Source organism: Canis lupus, chromosome 6 (genome assembly GCF_048164855.1).
Source record: "Canis lupus baileyi chromosome 6, mCanLup2.hap1, whole genome shotgun sequence".
NCBI lineage: Eukaryota > Metazoa > Chordata > Mammalia > Carnivora > Canidae > Canis > Canis lupus.
This window is the reverse complement of record NC_132843.1, coordinates 57,135,595-57,158,893: the sequence shown is the minus strand read 5'-3', so window position 1 is coordinate 57,158,893 and position 23,299 is coordinate 57,135,595. Positions and strand designations below refer to the sequence as shown.

The window sequence follows — 23,299 nt, the reverse complement described above, 5'->3', positions numbered from 1 at the left end:
ATATAGTTGACCCCTGAACACTGCAGAAATGAGGCTCCTTGACTCTTCTGCTCAGCTGAAAAGCCACGTGTAACTTCTGACTTGCTAAAAACTTGGACTCATAAACTACTGTTGACCAGAAGCCTCACCAGTAGCCTCACACATTTGAGTGACAGATATCATGTATGTTATATGCATCATATACTGTATTCTAACAATAATGCCTCTTTTTTCTTAGTTTTTTTTCCAGGATTTCTAGGCTATGTGGTTTGTGAGTTTTTCCCAATTATCACGAATCTCAAAAAATTTTTTCCAATATATTTATTGGAAACAATCTACAGGGCACCTGGATGGCTCAGTGGCTGAATGTCTACATTTGGCTCAGGTCATGATCCCAGAGTCCTGGGATTGAGTTCTACATCAGGCTCCCTGCAGGGAGCCTGCTTCTTTCTCTGTTATGTCTCTCCATCTCTGTGTCTCTCATGAATAAATAAATAATTTTTTTTAAAAAAATAAAGGAAAGAAAACAATCTGCATATGAGTGGACCAGTGCAGTTCTAATCCATGTTGCTTAAGGGTCAACTGCAGAAGCAATGAACAGAATAAAGACACTACTATGGAACTTATATTTTCCTGAAGGAGAAGATGATAGCAAGCCCAAAAAGGCAAGACAGAGGATTAGAAAATGCTGAACAAAAGATATCTATGAGCTTAAACAGGGAGGTGATGAAAGAGCTGTCTTTCTGGGAAGGCAACATTCAGACAGAGACTGAAATGAAATGAGGCAGTGGGCCATATACAGTCCAGAAATCTCATTCTAGGCAGAAGGAACAGCAAGTGCAAAGGCTCTGCTCCACATATTCAGGGAGCAGCAAAAGGCCAAAGTGTCTGGACAGTTAGCGAGGGGGCTTGAGCGGCTAGAGGTGAGGCCAGGGAGGTAACAGAACAGTGGACTCTGGACAGCCTCCAACTGTGGCTTTTACACTGAATGAAGTAAGAAGCTTCTGGGCGGTTGGCACAGAAGAATGGCATGATCTGATCTGCTTTATCAAAGAATCCCTCTGGCTGCCAGAGAGAATACAGGCTGTAGTAAGTGGAGAGAAGAAGTCCCCTGGGAAGCCACCTCAACAGCATGAGAAGACAGGGATGTGGACCAGTGTGGCAGAGATGGAAGTCATGAGAAAGACTGAAATTGGGGAAATTTCAAATGTAAACTTATCAGAGGGATCCCTGGGGGGCGCAGCGGTTTGGCGCCTGTCTTTGGCCCAGGGCGCGATCCTGGAGACCCGGGATCGAATCCCACGTTGGGCTCCCTGCATGGAGCCTGCTTCTCCCTCTGCCTGTGTCTCTGCCTCTCTCTCTCTCTCTCTCTCTGTGACTATCATGAATAAATAAATAAAATCTTTAAAAAAAATTAAAAATAAATAAATAAACTTATCAGAATCTGCTGATAGAATTGATGTGGGATACAAATCCATCCTTCCATCCGTCCATGTTGGTTGAGGTCCTGAGCAATCTGCAGAATGGGGTGACCATTTACAGAGATGGAGAGATCTGAGGGAGGGCAGAGTTTGCAGTAGAAGGGGGGTGAGGTAGGGCCAAGAATTTGCACCTGGACACTAAGTGCTAGAGCCAAGATGTGAACCATTCCTATCCATCAAAGACTGCATCTCCACTTTGTATGTCCTGAGCAGCACTATCACCAACCTTTTCTTATGGAAATAAGAACAATAAATAAATAAAAATCAAGAGTGACCTGAAAGGTACCTGCAATCTGAGTCTGGCAGCAGCAGGGGATTGGAGCTCAAAGTGACAACTGGAACAAGGAAACAGTCTTATATCATTGCTTTTGGGAGATGGGGCAAGGAAAACCTCATAGTAGAGCAGGCAGTGACCATGTCCCAGGCCTCTGGAGGCTCCAGCAGGCTCAGGGGACAGTGTACACAAGAGGGAGAACTCGCTCCCCACCCAATTCCCCTTTCTGCACAAAGCATGGTTCTGCATATGACAGGAGGGAATGAAGAGAGCCTCTGAAGGTCCAAAGGTAACATGTCAATCTGGGAAACCAGGGTGGTCTTGGGAATGGGGACATTTAGAATGGGAAGTGACAATGGGGGGAAAAGAGGTCAGGAACAGTCCTGCCTCTCAAAGTCCTTGGTCCTCATCATCTCCAAAGTGACCCATATCTATACAACCCATGGTCCCAGCAGTGCCCCCCACCACCCCTGCCTGGCCCAGATCAGTGCTTGGCACCATAGCTGCAGGACTCACAGTACAGGCCTATGCCTTGTGGGGTCAGGAATGTCTGTGTGTGGAGCCCTCTCAAGATCCACCATGCCCACGTGAGTGTAACCAGCCTTGACACATCTTGTTCCCTCAACAGCCTCAGAGCACTCAAGGAATGGAGAAAAGCTGGGGAAGGCATCTCGGCTATGAAGAATAAGAAGGTAGGAAGGAAAAATAGGATCCTCCCATGCCAGGGTTCTGGAGACCTAGCCCAGAGAGGAGATGTGACTTTTCCAAGGTCATAAAGCCAGTCAGAGGCCTGGCCAGCTTGATACTCAGGACTCTGCCCTTGCTCTCAATCCCTAACAGCAACACCCTGAGCCAGAAGGAGGGTCTTCAGGGAGCTGCTCCTTTCTGTGATAAATCTAAGGATGGGAACCAGATGCCAAGTCACAGAAGCAGGAGGACAGCCTCAGTGATGGGACCCCAATGATGGGCCACATGGCTGGAAGAAGCCAGCTTAGCAAGACCAAAGCCTCCCTGTCTGCCAAGAAGGGATGTGGAGATCATAAACAGTTTTTCCATGGAACAAAGCCTTCCAGGAGCTGCAGATGCTGACTGAATCATAGATGAGTCACAATGGGAGCCGCAGAGAGGAGACAGGCTCTCCTTCTGAGGCCCCAACTTCTTTCCCACCTGCTGGACACCAAAAGCCCTGGTAGGACCTTTCTTAGGGCCATTCAAGGTAAGAGAGATTTAAGACAAGACTTGGGAGGTAGACTTTTGAGTTGCATGTGTTAGACCAAAGGGCATCCCTACCTCCAAAGATCTGATTTGCCAAAATGAGTGTGCGGAAGAAGCTAATTAAGAGCTCTGGGCACATCAGGAAAGTTTATTCTTTATGATGAGATTCACCACTAGGCTGGGTAGGGCATGGCTGTCTGAGGTCCGAAGCCTGAGCTAGAACACCAGCCTCACATGTCCCTGCTACAGTCCATGGCAACAGGCATTGGGAATAGCTTTCTCCATTCATAGTGGCTACTTCTGAACCACCCAGTTGGTTTAGTGGAAAATGGCACAGCCAGGATCTAAAATCTACCAGGATATGGACTTGGGGGCAAAGATGGGGGATAGCGCCTTATGCCCCTAGTTTGAAAGTGAGTTCCTGGTAGATAAGGCCTTCTTTGGACTCCGGTAGCCATGTGTCCCATCATCTCACTGCTTTAGGCCTCCCCTACTGCTTTCAGTGTGGTAATAAAACTATTCCAAAGGCATTATTTATAGATAATGCACTTAGAGATCAACCTCTCTCTACCTGTTCTCCTCCAGCTTTGCTTCTGGAAAGGTTGTGATTTGACCTCAAGCAAACCCACATTCAAAAGCCATCCACTAGTTCACCCTGACTCTCCTAAACTCTGTGGGCTTCCATTTTCTCACCTGTAAAATGGGAATAATAATGCTTATGATGCTGTTATAAGGACCAAAGATAATATTTATGAAGTCCCACAGTACCTAGAATATAGGGGATACTCAAATGATGAAGATCATAATTATTTTTCAGCCACTGGCTGTATGTGGGTGGTTTTGTGTGAGGCAGGAGCACTGAATGTTGGCAGGAGTTCATCTTGAAACATGAAGGAGTGTAAGAAGGAAAGTTTTAGGGGCTGGGCCATTACAAATGCAGCAGTGTGTGTGGAAAGCAGTAAAAGGTGAAAAAGATCCTAAGAGAGGCCGAATTGCTATTTCACAGCATTGTCAAAAGGAAAAATTCTAAGAAAATTGTTAATACGTGAATATGCTAGGCTGTGTGTTCTGCTGTTCAGAGGAGCTTGTGAAATTACGACAAAACAAGCAGTCCTTTGTTCTGGACTCACCACAGAAAAGCATGAATCACAGGAGTTATTAAAAGACTTATAATAATGTAAAAAAAGGGGGGGGGGACTTTTAACTCATTTAGTCCAACCTTTCCTTTGACAGATGGAGAAACTGAGGACAAAGTGGTAGCATCACCTCTTATTTAGTGGTCTGCCCTTCTTGTCATTGGAGGTGAGGTGGCTGTAAGGGCTCAGCGGCCAAGTCCAGGGACATTCCCCCTGAAGACACTGGTCTGGCTGGTGCTGGCTCCTCTGAAGTTGACCTGCTTCTAAAGCTTTGCCTTTCTGGAAGATGCTTCAATGCACTTAGAGTGTCTTAACAGGGTGAGGATTTTCAATTGACCCCTTCCCTTTCATGGATTAGTTCCACTGAGTGACTTGTTAAATGGAAAATACCTGAACTGTGTCATTTCCTCCCTGCACGTGGTTATGCTATTCTTATACGTTTCAGTGTCTTTTTCCATCTCAGGCAATGCAAAATATTTGGAGAAAAGAGAGAATCTTTCCCCCGCCCCCACCCCTTAAATTAATGAACAGTCTAGCCAGGTTTAAGAGTGTTTCCTGACCTCAGAAGTGATTGTGTCTTTTTTTTATGTTTGTAGGACACATGACACAAATTTATTTGCTTTCCAATAAAATATCCCATCCTGCTTTTAGATGATAATTGACAATAAAACCGCTTCTTGAGTGCTCACATTCTAGTCGGGATAACATACTCGAAAGGTTAACTAGCAATTCAAGGCCACGTGTGATTAAATGCTCTAAAAATCCCAAGACAAAAATGGTTGCTATTTAATGTGGTCCCACAAGGCCTCGGCAGAGAGGCTAAGGTTGGAGCTGAGCCTGGAAGGATGAGTGATCTTATTGCTATGAGCCCCCAAAGGGCAAGGACCAGGACTTTTCATCTTTGGAAGAATCTAAAGGGACCATGTCTCTAGTGCTCAGACAGTGCTCTGCAATTACTTTTTGTTGAATTAATTGATAGCTCGAATTAATTGAATTCCTGATTGAATTAATGGATAGCTAGAGATAACCATGGAGGCTTTCCTAGGCTGGAGTCACAACATGAAAAAACCCATAATGGAGAGATAAGGAGATAAGCCTTCAGTGTTGAGAAACCCGAAGAACAGGGGCGCCTGGGTGGCCCAGTCAGTTGAGCATCCGACTCTTGATCCCAGCTCAGGTCTTGATCTCAGGGTCATGAGTTCAAGTACCATGTTTGGCTCCATGCTGGGGATGGAGCCTACTTTAAAAAAAAAAAAAAAGGAAAGGAAAAAGAAGAAACCCCAAGAACAGGACAGCAGCAGGAAGGCTTCCCTTTGGGAAGTAGTAGTGAAGTGAACCACAGCCCGGGAGGCCAGCTCCACTGAGGCCAAGGTAACAGGAGTTCTGCATTATCCTAAAGCAATGAGGAGTCCCAGAAAATTTTTATGTAGGAAGTAAACAGTATGAGAATTAACCAGAAACAATGGGTAAAAAGGCAAAGTGGGAGACACTTTAGTTTTAGGTCCACTGAAGGAGATATCCTAGGTGCAAATCCCAACTCTGTCATTTCTTGCCTGGGCAATCCAGAGTTTAACCTCTCACTGGTTTGTTTGTTGGTTGTTTTTTTTTTTTTTTTTTAATGTGACTTAGAAATAATAGTAGGACCTACCACATAGTTACAGTGAGAGCTAAATGAGATAATTTATGTGAAGTACTCAGTATAATGCCTGACACCTAGGAGGCTCTCAATTAATTCACAGCTAACAAGAAAGCCCTCACCATCTTCCACCCCACTGAAAGTTTTCACCAGTCCACCACTTGGGCAGGCTGCACAGTCTGTATCGTCTCGTTCCTAAATGAAGTTGTATCTTATCCTTCCCAACTGTCTGACTCTAACTTTCACACTACAGATATGCGATCTGTCAGGCAACCGAAATAGCAGATTCAATTCTTGCACCCATCTCACCACCCTGGCCAGCTCCTGCCAGGACCAAATTGAAAAGAACTAAAATGCTTTTTAAGGAAGTCTCCAAATCCAAAGATCCCTTCTTGGCTAGCATCAAGGATTAGCCTTCCCCCAGTGGCATTATCATCTAGCTCACCAGTTCCCAACTGGGGCTGGCAGGAGCCCAGCCACTGCAGGAGACACACCATTCCATACAGATTTGAACACTGGCTCAAAACTCAAAGTTATACATGGACTCTCTTGTATATATGACTACAGGGATTTTGGATTCTTTTCTGATTCATAACTTGCAAATCTATCGTCAAATGTTACTGATTTACAACATTTGTCATTATGTGTTTTTTCAATCCACAGATGTTAAATATACCACTGCTCCCATGTGAGAGCCTTTAAAAATCTTTTGACATTTTCCAGCAGAGTGCCTGAGTGCAATCATCAGGAAAAAACACAAGAATGATGAGAAAAAAATTATAAATCACCCATTGCAGGTAATACGGAGTTATGTGCCTAGGTCCAAGATAATGAATCAAAATAATCCAGTGATTATTAAATTATTATTTAAAAAAATAAACCAGTGATAAAGGCTAATAAGATAAGCAGAAAAGTATCAGAAATGGCCTTTCCTCTTGACTCTAAGATCCTGGAGGAGATTTTCAATGGTGAGAAACACTTCCAAAAGGAAAAGTTTACTTCCCCTCCTCTGCTCCACAAAATAGATGTCAGGACACACAGAGAGAATCTCGCTGCACACAAATCCCAGAGATCTTATCCAGAGAGGAGTCAGCCAAGAAAAATAACTGAAAGCAAACTCAAGAAATGTTCATGGTGCCTCTAAAATAGCTCCTACCTGTCCTGCCATTCAGGAGAATCGGCTTGCCCTCCAGTTCTCCTTTCATGGGCACCACGGTGATCCTATACTCTGTCCCAGGCTGCAGACCTGCAAACAAACAGCCAAGGTCAGTGAGCGCGGGCTCCAGACCCTCTCCCCCAACCCTGCTCTCCCCCAGGATTTCCCTTGTGAGGGGAGGTGAGGGGCTATGCTTCTCACCTGAAGATTAATCTAAGGCAGAGAAAGAGTGGCAGGACCAGTGGGACACCAGGCATCGTGGAGGGGCTTATGGGGATGGGAGTGGGGGGCCAGAGTGGATGAGGTCAAGTTAATGGAGCTCCTTTCTTGGGCCACCAAACACTGATTTCCCAATTTTACTTACAGCCCAAATGGTTTTATGCCAATGATCCTTCCTTTCCCCCCACCACAAGTTTCCTTCTGTCTCATTGTAATAATTAGCCTAACTGTATTCCATTATTTTCTTCTTTGCTTTGCCTTTTTTGTTTTTGTTTGTTATTTCTCTGTGGCAGCGGTTTGAAGGACTGTCCTTTGTGATGCAGATATCCAGCCTGCGGCAAAGGACAAGCCAAGAGCAGCATGTGGCAGGCACATACACTGCTCCCCACTCTGCAAACACTGGGAATCCAAGATGCCCTTTCAAGATGGAACTCACAGAGTGGACCGCAGAATGAGGCCCCAGAGGAGGACATCACCATGGAACCAATAAGCCTCAGGGTCCCCTCCCCTGCATGGGCCACTTCCAAGGGTATTCACTTGGGTATTCATGATTGTGTATTATTTCCCTTAAAGGAAGCTAAATTCTATAGCTTCAGGAGTCACAAAATGTGATCCCAACCACACACACACACACACACACACACACACACACACACTTCTTCCAAAAGGCATGTCTGTGCCAGCATACCCACCCTGAGACACAGACAGGGTTTTCCAAGAGCACACTGGGCTTATAATCGGTTCCCCGGGCGCTCTGAGATTCCAGAGTCAGCTCTGGGATGCTAGAGCACAGTCTGAAGGCCCACAGAATGGGCTCTTATCCAGGACTTTCAGGGTCAGAGTTCAAGTGATTCCTTAGGGTCCCAGGACTTTCTGTGTACACTGTCCCCACCTCAGCATCCACAGCAAACATCTCACATCCCCAGTGTTGGCTCTTACCAGTGATGTCATATCGGCTCTTGGGGTCACTGCTCTTGGGCACGGTGACCTCGGCCACCTCCTGTCCTGTTAGGGGGCCATACTGCAGCTTGTAGTAGTCTACCTCAGTCGGGGGGTTCTCCCATTCCACATCCAGAGAGTTCTCAGTCTCATCTGTCACCCATGCGGTGCCAAGCACAGCAAGATCTAGGGCAGGGGCCAGAGAAAGCAAAAGAAAGCAGTGAAGGGCAGAGGTCCAGCAGGTCTGTAACAGGCCACTGGCTACCGGTCAGCGCCCTCTCATGACACATGACACACTGAGAACATGCTTCAGCCCAGGACACCATCCTTGACAGGTGTCTTAAAACTCCATAGTAGCAAAAAAAACCTGTTGGCTCTCATATTACCCACAGAGGACAGACTATCTTCTGCGAAAGCCTCCTCTCTCCCATTCCATCCCATCCCATCGGATGCCATGCTGCCCTCCCTGTCCAAGCTGCCATGGGCCACGCCCTGGACCATACCTCTCCAGCCAATCCTCCAAACTGCCAGGCTCAGGGGTCAGGCTGCTCCGAATGAAATACACCCTTTAGCTGCAGAATGCTGCCCTCAAAGACTCAACCCCAGTATGAGAAGCACAGCTTCTCCCACGTAAAGTATGGGAAACGCATCTGAAATTTTCTGGAGTATGATACTGATAACAGGGACGCCTGGCTGGCTCAGTGGTTGAGCATCTGCCTTTGGTTTAGGGTGTGATCCCAGGGTTCCAGGATCGAGTCCCGCATCGAGTTCCTAGCAGGGAGCCTGCTTCTCCCTCTACCTAGGTCTCTGCCTCTCCGTGTGTCTCTCATGAACAAATAGATAATACAATAATACAACCAGTCTCTTCCTTTGTCTCCCAAATTACAGCTCCTTCCTCACTGCTCAAACTCTCCTGTGAGGACTAACCATAGGCAAAACTATAAAATAGGTGAATTTTTTTTTTTTTTAAATAGGTGAATTTTAACTTGGTCCTTCTGAGTATCTTTCCTGCACCTCCAACCACAGTTTAGACCTGGTGATCTCAGCCTGCAGAGGAGAGTTACTGTACCCATTTATTCATAGTCAAATATTATTAATGGCTAAATGATGTGGCTCCAAAAGAAGCAGTTTTCGGTGGCGGCTGAGGAAGGGGCACTGAGTCTTTGAGAGCACGGTGTGTTCAATGGCCGTATCACCAGGTGGATGTCATCTGATCTGAATTTTGGAACAGGGAAGATCAGCCCCTAGGTTCCCAGCCTTGCCCCTTCCTTGGTCACCTGCCCACCTTCACCACCTTGATGATGTTCCCTAATTATTCCCTAGGCTGACTGACCACTTGTCAAGGGCATGGGACAGAGAATCCATGCCTCAGGCAGGGGGTGAATTCTGTGCTCCAAGGCCCCTCAGTTCAGAATGTTTCTGACTCACTCTGTTATGAAAAAAGAACCTCACAGAGCCTTTTCTCTGAAGAATCTGCCCCTCCGCCGTGCCCCCACACCTACTGGCTTCCATCTGCAAGCCTCCAGGTCCTCCCTTCAAAGATGGGAATTCCTTGAGGGAACAGGTCAAGAGGTGACCTGTCCTAGACAGCTCACAAATGAAAAAGCAGAGACTTAATGAAAATATTCAAGATTATTATGGGGATAAGGATCTCTCGGAGGGAGGATCCCCTGAGGAACAAGTAGAATGGATTTAACATGAATCAGATGAGACAGAAAGACAAGCGCTCAGTTGCAAGCTTTTACAAGTCCCTAGAGCAGAAGCCCAGAGGGGTTACTAAGACTTTCAGAACAGATGTCTCTCCTCTTCGTTGGGAGGCATTGGGCACTGGCCTGTCTGAAGAGAGAGGCAGGCACAGACAAAGAGGGGAGAAAGAGAAAAGCACCCCGATGGTGGAGAGCCGGCCTGGGTCAGCTTGGGTGCGCTCCCATTGAACATAAACGATTTCACAGAATATCAACATCTGACAAGCCCCTGTGTCGCCACGATAGCTCAAGACAAAACAGGGCCATTCTGTAATCGTGTCTGAATACAGGTAAAAACATGAACACTGTCCAAACCACAAAAACAACTAAATATTCTCTCTCTTGACCAATAGGAGTAACTACTCCTTCTTTACTGATGCTGGTTTTAGCCTCCCTCTAGTCTGCTCTTTCTAGATAAGGTTCACTAAGTTACAGTCATAGAGTTGACTCCCCTTCCTGATAACATGCATGCCAAAGCAAAGCCTACGGGCTACCTTCCCCTAAATCACCTAACCCGAACCCCAGTTCTACCCCAGTCCTTTGTAATGCTCTTACTGGGACACCCATGATGTGTTGTCCTACACTCCAACAGTCAATAAACCTAACCCACCTAACTCGAGGGGTATCCTGGGCAGTCTATGGCTGGAGGGGATTGAGAGAGGCAATCACAAATTGTACTGCCAGGATGAGGGGGCCCTCATGGTCCTTTCCAACATGGAGTCATCCCCATCCCCACCACCAAACAGGATAGGCAGCCTGATGTTTCTGCAGAGACAGCTATGTGCCCAAAAGCCCATCCATCTGGGTCTCCCTGGATCTCTCCTCAAGAGTTTAGTGAAGAGTTGAGGCAACTGATTTTTATTAGCATCTAGAACAGTGCCTGGTACACAGTAGATGTGCAGTAAAATGAGTGAATGCATGGATCCAAAGCAATCAAATAACTAGGTTTCTCCAAGCTCTTGAAGATCTAAGCTGCTTTAAGAACTTTCTCACGAGAGGGATGCCTGGGTGGCTCAGCAGCTGGGCACCTGCCCTTGGCTCAGGGCATGATCCTCGAGTCCCTGAATCGAGTTCATATCAGAGTCCCTGCATGGAGCCTGCTTCTCCCTCTGCCTGTGTCTCTGCCTCTCTCTTTGTGTCTTTCATGAATAAATAAATAAAATCTTAAAAAAAAAAAAAGAACTTTCATGAGAAAATAAGAATTTCTAAACAGTAAGCAGTGAGGCTTGTCTTTCCAAAACCTTTTGGTAACATTTGGTGGTACACCAGAGACTCTGTCCCTCCAGATCCATCCCCTGTCCTGCTGTGTGTCCCAGATTATGACCTCTATGAATTGTGTTAGTCAGATCCCCTTGCCCTCTGGCTTCTTGTTACATTCAGCCAGTGAGTTACCAGAAGCTCAGAGGGCAGTATAGAAAGTCAGGCAACTGATCTCCTTCCCTCCCTCCCAGTGAGGTCATGGTGGAATGCCTACATCTGTACCAAAAGTACCTCCTCAGGCAGCCCTCTCCTACAGCTGTTTTTGGGTCTGAGACCCAATTTCCATCCCTGCCCCTTCAGAATGGGGTGGGTCCCCACTGATGCTAGTCCTAGAGCATTGTACCAGCCAAATCCTACCCATTCATGCCTCTTCACTAAACCATCTTCAATTACGCTGTTCACTCTTTCCTGCAGAGATGTGTCTGATACAGGTGGCAAATCTTCACCCACCCCAACTCAAACCTGCTGAGTGGCCTCAAAGGCTCAGAGGGCCTGGGTGTGTGTGGCTACAGGGCAATCAGGCCTTACTGATCTCGGGGGTAGAAAATACCCCTTGAGCCCCAATCCAGTAGGCTCTATCACTGACTTGGAGGAGCTGAGAGAAGGGAGCAAGGACTGAGTTTTTTCTCCAGAAACTAGGATTGCAGTGGCTATGTTTTTCAACTCCAAATTAGGACAATGCTCCGGAGGAGCAGAAGGGTATTTGTGGGGACAACGTAAGAAAATATTTAAAATGGGGCCTTTCCTGGGAAACCCCAGGCATCCTGCCGCTTCCTCACTCCCTCACCTGTGGTGGCAAGCAGATGCTGTGGGCTGCTGGAAACTTCTTTCTTGACGTTGCGCAGGGTAACTATGTACTTGGTTCCAGGCTGCAAACCAAGGATCTCATAGCTGTGCTGCTCCTTGGGCACCTGGATCTGCTTCCCAGAGAGCTCCTGCCCCAGAGGGTAGTAGCTAAGGAGGTAGTGGTCCACCTCGCTGGAGGGCTCCCAGCTCACCAGCAGGGAATTCTCGGTGCTCTTGAGCAGCTGCAAGCCCTGGGGAGCCACCACTGGATGCGGAACAGGAAGAGGTGTGAAGAGGGTGGGGAAACAGGGACAAAGATGCATCACCAACGTGGAGTCACCGACTATATAGTATTGTGCCAGCCAAATCCTGCCCCTTCATTCATCCACCCACCTGCGGTGGCAGGTGTAGGGCACACAGCGCCTGTGTAGGGCCCGGCTCTGGACAGCTACCCCCGCCCCACCCTCCGCGGGCAGTTACAGGGCTGGGTGTTAGCACCGACTCAGACATCCCCAGACACACGCACAGATGCACGCACGGCTGCATCAGATCGCAGACGGCCACTGGTCCTCAAACCTGCAGCGTCAGTATCATCTAGGACTCGTTGCTACGGCAACTCCTCGGGCCCCACCCCGACGCCCTGCCTCCCACACGGAGGGGGGGACCAGCCATCTGTGCTTCCCGAGCCCTGCAGGGCTTCCGACGACGCGGGCGGGGGGGGGGGGCGCGGGGGGTGGAGGCCGGGTCCTCGCGCAGGAGCCCGCGTGTCCACGGCTAAAGGTGCGGGCGCGGGGGCCGGGAAAGGAGCTGGGGGGGCGGGGGGCTCGCACCGTGCGCGCAGTCCAGGCCGCTGAAGCCCTCCTCGCAGTAGCACTCGCCCGTGTCGCAGAAGCCGTGGCCGCTGCAGTCGCCGGGGCAGCGCCGCTCGCTGCAGTCCTCGGACGTGAAGTCCTCGTGGCACCTGCACACGCCGCGCACGCACACGCCGTGGCCGCTGCACGCCCCGGGGCAGGCGGGCCGCTCGCACGCCGCGCCCTCCCAGCCCTCGTCGCAGATGCAGCCGCAGGTGTCCGGCGAGAGGCTCCCGTGGCCGCTGCAGGGGGGGCTCGCACCTGCCGCCAGGGGAGAGCGGGCTGGGGTGCGGGCCTCCCCGCCCCCCGGCGCCCCCCGGAGCCCCCGCTGGGTCCTGGCAGGACGCGTTCTCTGAAGGAGGCAGGGCCCAGGACGAAGACAGGGCGCTGCCCCTTCCCACCTGAGCCAGACTCTGACCTAGCTCCCCCCCCCCACCCCCACCCCCGCTGCTGCTTCCCCTCCCAGTAGAGACTGGATCCCCTGGTCTCTCAGCGCCCACAAGCCGAAACCCAGGAGTCCAGACTCACTTTGGGAGTCCCCGGCCCCTGTCTCCTGAGGCCTGCGGGTACTTCCTGCAGCTACTGCCAAGGACAAGACCCCCTCACACCCCGAGAAAACCCAGAGTGAGGTGGGAGCACCCCAGGCTCATGGGAAACATCTGGCCCATAGAAGGGGCCCATCAATTGTCTGTTGAGGGCACCTGGGTGGCTCAGCGGTTGAGCTTCTGCCTTTGGCTCAGGTGGTGATCCCGGGGGCCCGGGATTGAGTCCCTCCTTCATCAGGCTCCCCACAGGAGGCCTCTTCTCCCTCTGCCTATGTCTCTGCCTGTCTCTCTGTGTCTCTCATGACTAAATAAGTAAAATCTTAAAAAATATTAATAATTGTTGAATGAATACCAGGTGGCAAGCTCACCAGCAGCTCCTTGGCAGCAGCGCTGGGCATTACACTGCTCCTTCACCTCCGCCATCTCTTCCTCCAGCTTCTTCACCCGGGCCAGGAGGTCTTGGACGCTGCCTGCCAGCTCACAGTCCTTCTGTGGTGTCTGCAGGCGGATGTTGTGCCTAAAGATGATGTTCTGTTCCTCAGCCTCCCCGGGGACCAGGAGCGAGGCCCCATCATCACTAAGGGGCTGAGGGTCAGTTTCCACCTGGACCAGAGCAGACTTGGGCACGTCGATCTTGTAGGTGTGACTGACAGTGACCTGTTGCTCCTTGTCACTGCAGCCCTGAGGCTCCAGAGTGGCTGGGGCTGATGCCACTAAAAGCACAGAGCCAAGTAGGAGCCCCAGGGGGAAGCAGAATGTCCCCTGGAGACCCATCCTCAGGAGCAGACCCTCTAGGAGACCTGTATCCAGAAAAGATGCAAAAGACAAACCATGGATATTTGCTGATGGAAATTGGCCTTTTGAGTAGATTTTAGGAGCCCACAGGAGGCTGAGAAACCAGCAGAAATATTTCACCCTGTGGCTCCTGAGGATCTAAACTAAATTTTTTGTTTCTTCTCACACACTACCCATTCCTGCCTCCTGTCCTACTGTGACCGGGCTTCGAGTCCCCCCATCCCTAATCTATACCACACCCCTAATATTACCTGCCCCATTAACACCACCTACAGAGAGAGCAGGCTATGTACCAGGCAGGCCCTGTCCTAAGTGTTCTACATGTTTTATCTTATGCAATCCTCACAACAATCTTTAGTGAAATCTCCTATTATTACCCCATTTTACAGATGCAGAAACTGAGGCTTGGCCACCTAAAATAACTTGCCCACCAGCAAGTGGCCAAGAGTTGCAGAATGTGAATCCAGGCAGTCCAGCTCCAGAGTCCATGCTAATCCATGTCCACTATGTTATGCTGCTTTGCACACATGAGGAAACCAAGGCTCACGGGATTGAACACATTGTCCCGGGTGCCACGGGCAGGAAGGGCAGAGCCTGTACTCAGATCCCGGGCCAGGATTCTGCTTACCACCTCTGCCTGTTGACTCCTGTAAGCCAACAAAGGACCAGAATTTCTAACACAAATACCTTCTCCGTGAAGCCCTCTCTCATGTCCCCTGTGTCACTCCAGCTGGACACTACTGGCTCTCCTTCTGCTGAGAATTCAGAGAAATGGATTTGTTCCTCTGTGGGCCTCTTGATGGTTTGTCTTGTGTTATAGTTACTCTTATACACAGTTTGTCTCCCCATGAAGCTGTCGGCCTCTTAAGCACAGGACCCAAGGCCGATTCCTTGTGGAGCCCTCCCAAGGCAGGAGCACAGAGTCACACAATCTGAGGGGTCAGTCACCCTCAAATCTGTCAGTGCTCAGCAGGCCTGATTTGTCAGTCAGGCCACTGGAGCAGGAACAGGCTGTTAGGTTTCACCTCCAGCCTGGCCCCCAGCTCCATCAATGTGCAACAGGATGCTTCTCCCCAGCTCCTATCCCAAGATGGCACTTTTTTTCTTTTAAGATTTATTTATTTGTTCATGAGAGACATACAGAGAGAAGCAGAGACACAGACAGAGGGAGAAGCAGGCTCCCTGTGGGGAGCCCAATGTGAGACTCAATCCCAGAACCCCAGGATCATGACCTGAGCCAAAGGCAGACATCAACCACTGGGCCACCCAGGTGCCCCCAGGATGGCACGTTCTTGACCACTCTCAGACCGAGACTGGGCAGACCACAGGAGACCCAGGTGGTGCCTCACATTTGTTTAGGGGCACGCGTTCACCAGAACACCTCTCTGCTGGGCTGTCATGGCACCCCTTAGCTAGAGCTGTAGGGCTGCTTCTTGACCAACTCAAGATGCTCAAGCATTTGTACAGAGACTGAAGTCAGGTAGCCTAGTCCTTTCCTGTGGCAAAGTCCCAAGTCTTCAAGACTGAAGCCCAAGCTCTCTGTCCCCACTGTGAGAAGCAGTGACAATTTTCTGGAAAGACAAGTCAGGTGCTAGGTGTCTAGCCTTGTGAAGACTGCTTGTCCCAGCATTAGCCTCATCTGATAGAGTGGGAATGTTAACACCTGCTTCACCGCATTATATGTGGAGAGCACTTTGTACCATACCAAGAACACAGTAAGTGCTCAATAAATATTTGAGGTTTTGGTTTTAATCAATGACTGAATGTGATTTCCTTCTCTTTCTCATCCTTTTTATTATGAAGGGTGATATCTATCCTGAAAAGAGCATGCAACAAAAACGGCATCATTTTAATGAATTGTTATAAAGGCAACAGCCATGGAACCACCACCCAGCTAAGAACTCTAATGTTGCCAACATCCTAGAAGCCCTCCTCAGGCCATCATCAGATGCCGCCCCTTTTCCTACTCATTAGTCACAGTCAGCAGAACACCATCAAGAGAGTTGACCTGGGCAGATAACTCCATTGGTCAGAAAGGGAAGAAAGCATCATTGAACCCAATTCTAATACTTTATAAAATCTTTGATTTCTAAGAGTCATCGTTTATTTAGTATGAAGAAGTGGGGGGTGAAGATCCCTGGCTGAATTATTATTAGAGATAACAATAATAATATTACAATAATACTACATGTTATTTGTCAAGCTGCTGCTTTGTGCCACGCGTTGGCCAGGTACATTAATCCTCATAGTTAATCTTCAGAGCTGCTAAACAAGATTAGTGCTACTCTGCTTATCCTGGGTGAGCAATGAGGTGTGAAACCAGGAGTGATCCAACTAGTAAATGGCACAGTCAGGATTCAAAACTAGGTCCATCAGATTGTAAGCCTGTGTTTGCTCTGCATCAATATGAAATTCTGACACAAATAACACAAGAGTTCAGCGTATACCCTCCCTATGTGATTCCCTCCTTTGGGCAGATGCCCTGTGCTAAGGTTTTACCCAAGGGCTGTACTACCACTCTGATCTAAACAGAGCAGCATCAAAGGAGAGTTCTTCTTCATATCATCCCTTTGCCCCACTCACTCCTTCTTAGCTCTTCCTATAATTCAAAGCATGCAGTATGGATAATAATAACTGGGGCCCCTGGGTGGCTCAGTCTGTTAACCACTTGACTCTTAATTTCAGTTCAGGTCATGATTTCAGGGTCATGAGATTGAGCCCAGTCTCAGAGCCCCCGTGCTCAGTGTGGAGTCTGCTTGAGATTCTCTCCTCCCTCTCCCTCTGCCCCTCCCCCCGCTCATACACAAGAAATAAATAAATAAATAAACCTTTTTAAAAATTATAATAATGCACCTTTTCTGAGCACTTACTATGTCCCAGGAACTGGACTCAACACCTTGCTGAGGTAATAGAATGGTCAGTGAGACATTCCTTGTCATGGGATTTGCACAGTGGGTAATAAGCGCCCACACATTCTAAAGGGAAATGCTTTACTGGCGATTTTCTGGGGGTAGGTTGGTTTACATAGAAGGTGGAGGGCAGAGAGACCAGTACCTGCCTCTTGCCCAGAGGAATTCAGAGGTGAGTGTTTGCCTGGCACAGCCTGCACAGCAGAGATCAGAGGAGGCAATGGTGGGAGAGACTGTGCCCCCAAGAGTTTGGGGAGACAAGAATATAGAAATCCTGCCATAGGTCAAGTCTATGCCACATATAAAAGGCAGCTGGGGGCCAGAGCTGAGGGGCTATTGCTCAGCAGGAGTGTGTCTCCCCAGTGGGCAAACCATGAGAGGACGTACCCAGAGGGTAGAATGCAGAGGGTCTGGAAAACTCACAACAGATTCCCACAAGTGGGGGCAGGTGGAGCCAGCACTGGGAGCAGCTGCCACAACAAAGGCATCGATAACTAGAAGGAAACCATCATAGCAGCTCTAACTAGATAAAAATACCTGTTCCCTTCTGACTTGCCTCCCTGCCTCAGTCAGCAAGCTGGGGAAGCCAGAAGCAGCCAGGCCAGGTGGGGGAGGCAGTGGAGGAAGGAAGGTACCAGACCCAGAGGGACCCCTCCCCTCCTGCCCATCTGCAGATTCCAGCATCAGGCCTGAGCTGGGTGGAAAGAAAACATGTGGCCTGGATGGGAGACTGAGGCTCTCCTACTGGGATCTACCTCCCCTTCACAAAAGAGTTTTCTTCCAGTCCCAAAAGTGACCAGCAAATCTCTGGAATCTGCTTGGGATTTTTGTCAGAGGAGGGGGGTGGGGGTGAGGAGGGCCAGTAGAGCACGTTGGAAGGCAGGTTTTGGGTAAAAATAATGATATTTCACGATTGCTGTCCTCAAAAGTTCAACCCCATGAAAACACCATCACTCACATCGATCTGTTCCCTCCCCAAGGTGGGAAAATGAGACTTGGGGGCATGAGGCAATGTGCCTTTGACTATGCAGCAAAAGTGCAGGGCTGCGAACTTAAAGCCATCTACACAGGGTCCACTAACTGAGCCCTCCACCCCCCACCCCCGTATTTCTGTCACCCCCCAATAACCACACACACTGATCTCTAAGGCAACTTCTTTGTATGGAGTTTTCAGTGTCATGAATCCCCTTCCCAGGCAACGGTGGAGACAGGGAAGCGGACTCAGACTTCCCTGCCAGCTGCTGCCATCCAAACCCCGCTCCCACCCCATGGCTCACTCTTTTCTGAGACGCAAATGGAGTACAGATGGGTTTTTGAAGAAGTTCTGCACGAATGCAAAACAGCCACAGACTCTTGCCATAAACCGCAGCAAGGCTGCGCGAAGCCCAGTCTCACTGTTTGTTTTTGGAAGCCTGGAATATGAGAAACCCCAGAAGCCCTCATAGGAGCCCTCGGTGTCGCCTGTCCTTCTGCCGCCTGTCGCTTGTTACAAGATGTCCTCGCTAATTGCAGCCTCTTGGATTCCCCGAGTTGAGCTCAGATTTCCCCGGGCAGGGTGATCGTTCGAAAGAAGATGGGAGGGGGGAATCCTCAATCTAGCACTTCTGTCAAGTGTAATGAGCGAGAGGAGAAGCTGCTGGCTTTCCTTCCAACACGTGGCAGGAGAGACGGCCTTGCCCTTGCGTAAGAGCACAGGGAAGGGATGACCTCACCAATGCCTTTAGTATGCACGGCCAGCAGACCACAGACAGAGAGCTCCGGCAGGGTGGGGAGGGGGCGGACAGGGCAGCAAATGTCACCCAGGAAAATGCAGGATAAGTTTCCGAATGGGGATGATTTTTCTGCTGAGAAAACATTTCGCAAATGCTGTAGGAATGTATGAGACAAAGGGGGTTTACGTGTATGGAATGTGCCTACAGGAAACCAGGTGTCCCTGAGAATCAGTCTCATTGACTCTCCTCTTGTCTTTAATTCTGACTGCAGGAGGGATGGTAGGGGATCTGGGGAGGTGGGGATGGGGGGTGGGCAGAGGCATATTAAGACTCAAGACAAATGCTGCCTGGTATTGCTTTTTCGAGAAAGGCCCTTTGAGGTGTGTGATGCTGATCATCAGCTGGATGGATGGTTCCCCTGGTTCTGCCCTGAGAACCATACTGATATCACAGGGATTTACCTTTGTGTTCTGTTCATTCTCTCTTGATGGCCACACCTACCCCCGTGGCTTCAATCTCCAGCCAAACACTGATAGCTCCAAAATCTATGTGTGTTCTTCACCTACACATCCCTATAATCTCACTCATGGCAGTGGCTATGAATATGTTGATCCCTTCTGTATCTCTAGTCTCATAGCACAATCTTGGCCAAGGTAATGGTTTGTGTACTAAGTAACAATAGCACCTAGGTTTATCGCATATGTGTTTATTAGACGATGGGGACTGGGCTGGGCAATTTATAAATGTTATTCTCACTTAGTCCTCAGAATCCTGAGAATCCATTGATCTCATTCTTTGTTACAGGTGTTCAGAGAGGTTTAGTAGCTTGCCCAAGGGCACACAGCTAATAAGCAACAGAGCTGAGATCAAACACCAGGTCTGTCCACTCTCCTTATCTGTGTTCTTCATCTCTCTGCTATCTGTACTGCTCCCAAATTAAAAAAAAGAAAAAAAAAAGCCAATGAGAAGATTACTACATGTGAGAAAGAAATCATTGTCCTCTTGTCTATCATATTTAAGAGAGATTCTTCTGAAAATAAGAGAAACTCACAGCTTACTGGGTGCTCAAGTCAATATGAATTGCTCAGTAGCTAAATCCTATGCCTGCACTTCCTCTCTGAGCAGTGCCGAGGATGATCTCCTAGAAAGAGAACTGTTTTTCCCCCAATGAGGTTAAATCCTGCTTGCTTCTCATGAGATGTGGAGAAGTGCCTTCCCAAGAAACACAAAGCAGACCAAGACTTCTGTCTATAGGGACAGATGTCAACTGAGGCTTGGCCAGAAGAAGAGGATAGAGCCTGTGTCCTAGATGGTCCTCTCCTATCCTAGGGCAGATGGTCTACACATCACCTCGTTTTCCCCAAGAAGGACACACATCCTGGTCAGAAATAAAATACATTACTTACAACAAAAAGAGTGGCAGCCAATTTCTAGCCACCATTACAAATCTTTCTACTTAAATTCAGGGCTTTCTTTGGTTCCCGTATTACCTCATCCTGCCTTTACAATTAACCACAAGCAAATGAGAGCACTGCTTTGGGTTTTAGAAAAATTGTATCATCCATTTCCAGTAGAGTTAAAAAGATACTTTTTAATATTCTGCCCCCAAATCACAGGGTGGATATCATCGAACCATGAAGGAAAGTGGGGCACATGGTGGTAGGGATGCACTGATGTCACAAATGCCACCTGGCAAACTTGTCACTCCTTCCCCAAACTCTCTCGGACATTTTCTGCCCCTAATCTACAGCCTGGGCCCTAGGTGACCCCCACGTCTTCTGGCCCAAGTACTTGGTCCAGAAGAGCAAGTTCTTGGGTGCCTGGCTCACCCTCAGCCTGACACCTCAGCCTGATCTCAGAGATAAGAGATTTCACTTCTGATCTCTTTCTCTTGCGGTAATGCAAGCATGTGAGATGCACAAGACAGTGCTCTTTCAGCTAGGTCACACTCCAGACAAACCAAATATTTACGATCACTTTTATTTCTGGTCCCTGTGACACTGAACTCTCTGCACAGGTATACCATATAGGATATGAAACACCAAGTATGGGTGAGAACGAACAATTGGCTTCATGGGATAAGGCTTATCCGGTCCCCCGCTCTTCTGGATCTAGTAGACCACACCCATGAGTGTCCAAAAAGTCCTTGTAGATGACTCACACTGCCATGCAAGACCCCTTTTCCTGAAGAGCTCTTTCCACCAATCTGCTCACATACCGTAAGCTAGAAAAGCTAACACATGGTGTCTCTGCTCCAGCCTCAGCACTCAATCACCTTTTCAGGGGTGGTCACGAGCTGGTGTGGTTGTTTTGTTCCATCAACCAAATATTAATCTACCTTATGGGGGCTCAAATGGGTGACAATAGTAGTTTCCATTTTCTCAGTTCTTTTGATGTGCCAGGCTCTGTGCTAAGCTTTCTTAATGCTTTTCCTGAGCATCAAGCAAAAATGTCCATTTACACCATGGGAATGAATCCCCTTCTCACAGAAAGCCCTTCCATTCACTTTCATTGGCATACACAGGCTCATGCACAGTGAGAAGATGAAATGGGCACAGGAGCATAAATTCAAGACCTGCCTCCCCTACATCCAGCCACACAGCCAATCTCCAGAATGGTTTTAAAGCATCACTTTGCTAGACACACAGGTATAGGGAGCTTCTGATGACAAACTGTTTCAGCTGAGTGATAATGAAGCGAGGCATATTACGAAAATGTTGCATTTCCTTTCCTTAGTTTAACGTATGCTTTTCCACTTATTGTAATACTTTTAAAGTGCCAGCCTTCTCCCAAAGACGCTAGGTTCCATCCATACTCTCTGGTCTTCCCTTGAGACCAACAGCACATATTCAGACAGTGGCTGGTTGACATTAGCAGTGAGTCTACTGTGGTGAGACCCTGCAAAGCTCCTGGCCATTCAGGGACCAGGCTTGAGATCTTAGCATCGTCAGTTCACAGACTGGTGGCTCCAGATACTGCTCCAGAACCTAAACCATGATCTCACGTCTCTACCCAGACCCTATAGGAGCCAAGGCTCTGGAATGAGCAGTGGATGGATAAGAGTTTCCACTGACATGATTCCTAAAGGCGTCTTCTCCAGAGCAGACCTCAGCCTACCCTACATTTCAAACCACAGAACGATGCTGGAATAGAAACCAGAAGCCACAAGATGATCTGAAGTCATCCTGCCCCATTTTGCCTTCTTCAGGACTCAGCTATAGCCATAAACTTGGGGACATAGCAAGACTCAAAGCTGAATGAAAGAATGTCTGGTTTGGGGCTGTGGGGAGAATTCCCTCCTCCCCTTGGAAAAAATGATAACTGATGTTAAGAGTCTGTCTCCCAGCCTCATCACCTGGACTTTGAGTCTCCAACAAACACCAAATTCTTCTCATGCAGATTCTGTGCTTAGCCGGCCACCAGTCTATAGTCCAGGCTAAGCAGGGGTCACCTGGCTCCTGGCTGGCTCCTCAAAGAGCCCATGGACATTAGGCACTGCAGCTAACCTAGTTTGTTATTTTCACATTAGGATTTGTTCTTTCTTTAATGCTTATATCAGCAACTCCAGTTTTGTGCTTTTAGGTGACTATTCTCATTTATTCTCTCTCTCTCCAGTCCCTCAACTCTCTCCCAACCACAAAAATAAATAGATAAGTGAGTAAAGAGACCCCCAAGAACTGGTTCACCACATAGTTTCTTGAAATGTTTCCAATGGGTGTTCTTGAGGCATTGCAAGGGTCATGGCATGGGAATTTTGGAGGAGGAAATTGTCCTCTTACAAATAAGAAAGAAAACCTAAAAAAATTAACTGTTTGAAAAAACTTCAAAGCTCTTCAAGTGCATTTGCAAATATCATCTTACTTGGCATATGCAAAATCCAGAAAAGGGGAAAGTTAGAATAGTTTTCTGATCACATCTAAAATCAAAGTTTCATTTTAGAATTCTTTTAAACAGTGAGGTGTAAGAAAAATTACCAAAAAATTACTTTGACATTGTAGCAATAGTTTTAAAAAGCCAACAAAGAAATAGTGCTGAGAAGGACACACCAAACTTAAAGAAAACATTGTATGTAAAAATCTATTATTACCCCAGGCAGAAATTTCCTACAACACACAGACTAGCATTATCAGGTAAGATGATGACTGCACTCAGTCCTGTTGGAGTATCGAGTATATTGCTGGTTAAGGACATGTAGCTTGGGTCCTGGAAAATATTTCCTAATTGGGTTTTCCTTCCCACCAGAAGTAATAGGACACTGGTTACGCTGTCTGGATTTTCAGGCTCAGGAGCTCATTCCCACCTAGCCACCTTCCTCCTTGTCATAGGTAAAGCCTTCAGACACTGGTGCTCTTACCTCAAAGGCTGCTGGGCACCACCTCCAACACTTCTGTCACTCAGGACCTGGGCCCCTTGTGCTGCAGAACTCGGTGCTGCTCCTTCCAGCCTTCTCTCCCCTCTGAGCTTCCCTCCTTGGGTTTAAATCCCGTTGGGGCCAGAGGAGGAGCCAATGAGGACTCTGGGGTGTTTCCCTCTTCTCATAAGAGACTCAGTTAAGAGATAATGAGCAATTCCTTCGTATTCTAACTAGGGAAGAAAAACCGTACACATTTCCCCCTTCTTTTTTACATCCATTACGCAGCAGCTAAAAATACTGGAGACTG

The 23,299-nt window shown here is 48.3% G+C and overlaps 1 protein-coding gene and 1 long non-coding RNA gene across 3 annotated transcripts in view; one reads left to right on the top strand and one right to left on the bottom strand.

Annotated features, from left to right (window-relative positions):
• Positions 1-23,089, bottom strand: part of TNN (tenascin N) — a 62,745-nt gene extending 39,656 nt beyond the window's left edge. The window contains exons 1-6 of the mRNA XM_072830715.1: positions 22,993-23,089; positions 13,591-14,022; positions 12,657-12,938; positions 11,828-12,091; positions 8,036-8,221; positions 6,878-6,967 (exon numbers count right to left, since the gene is read on the bottom strand). Coding sequence (XP_072686816.1) covers positions 6,878-6,967; positions 8,036-8,221; positions 11,828-12,091; positions 12,657-12,938; positions 13,591-13,996 — 1,228 coding nt within the window. The 5' untranslated portion in view covers positions 13,997-14,022; positions 22,993-23,089. The remainder of the gene's footprint in view (positions 1-6,877; positions 6,968-8,035; positions 8,222-11,827; positions 12,092-12,656; positions 12,939-13,590; positions 14,023-22,992) is intronic.
• LOC140635698 (uncharacterized) lies at positions 2,830-9,070 on the top strand. Of its 2 annotated transcripts, XR_012033047.1 has the most exons (6): positions 2,830-2,950; positions 4,183-4,403; positions 6,385-6,518; positions 6,894-6,986; positions 7,390-7,625; positions 8,428-9,062. It is a non-coding gene; the product is annotated as an uncharacterized lncRNA (long non-coding RNA). The 2 variants fall into 2 exon arrangements; XR_012033046.1 differs by having other exon boundaries at positions 7,390-9,070.
• Positions 23,090-23,299: the final 210 nt, after the last annotated feature.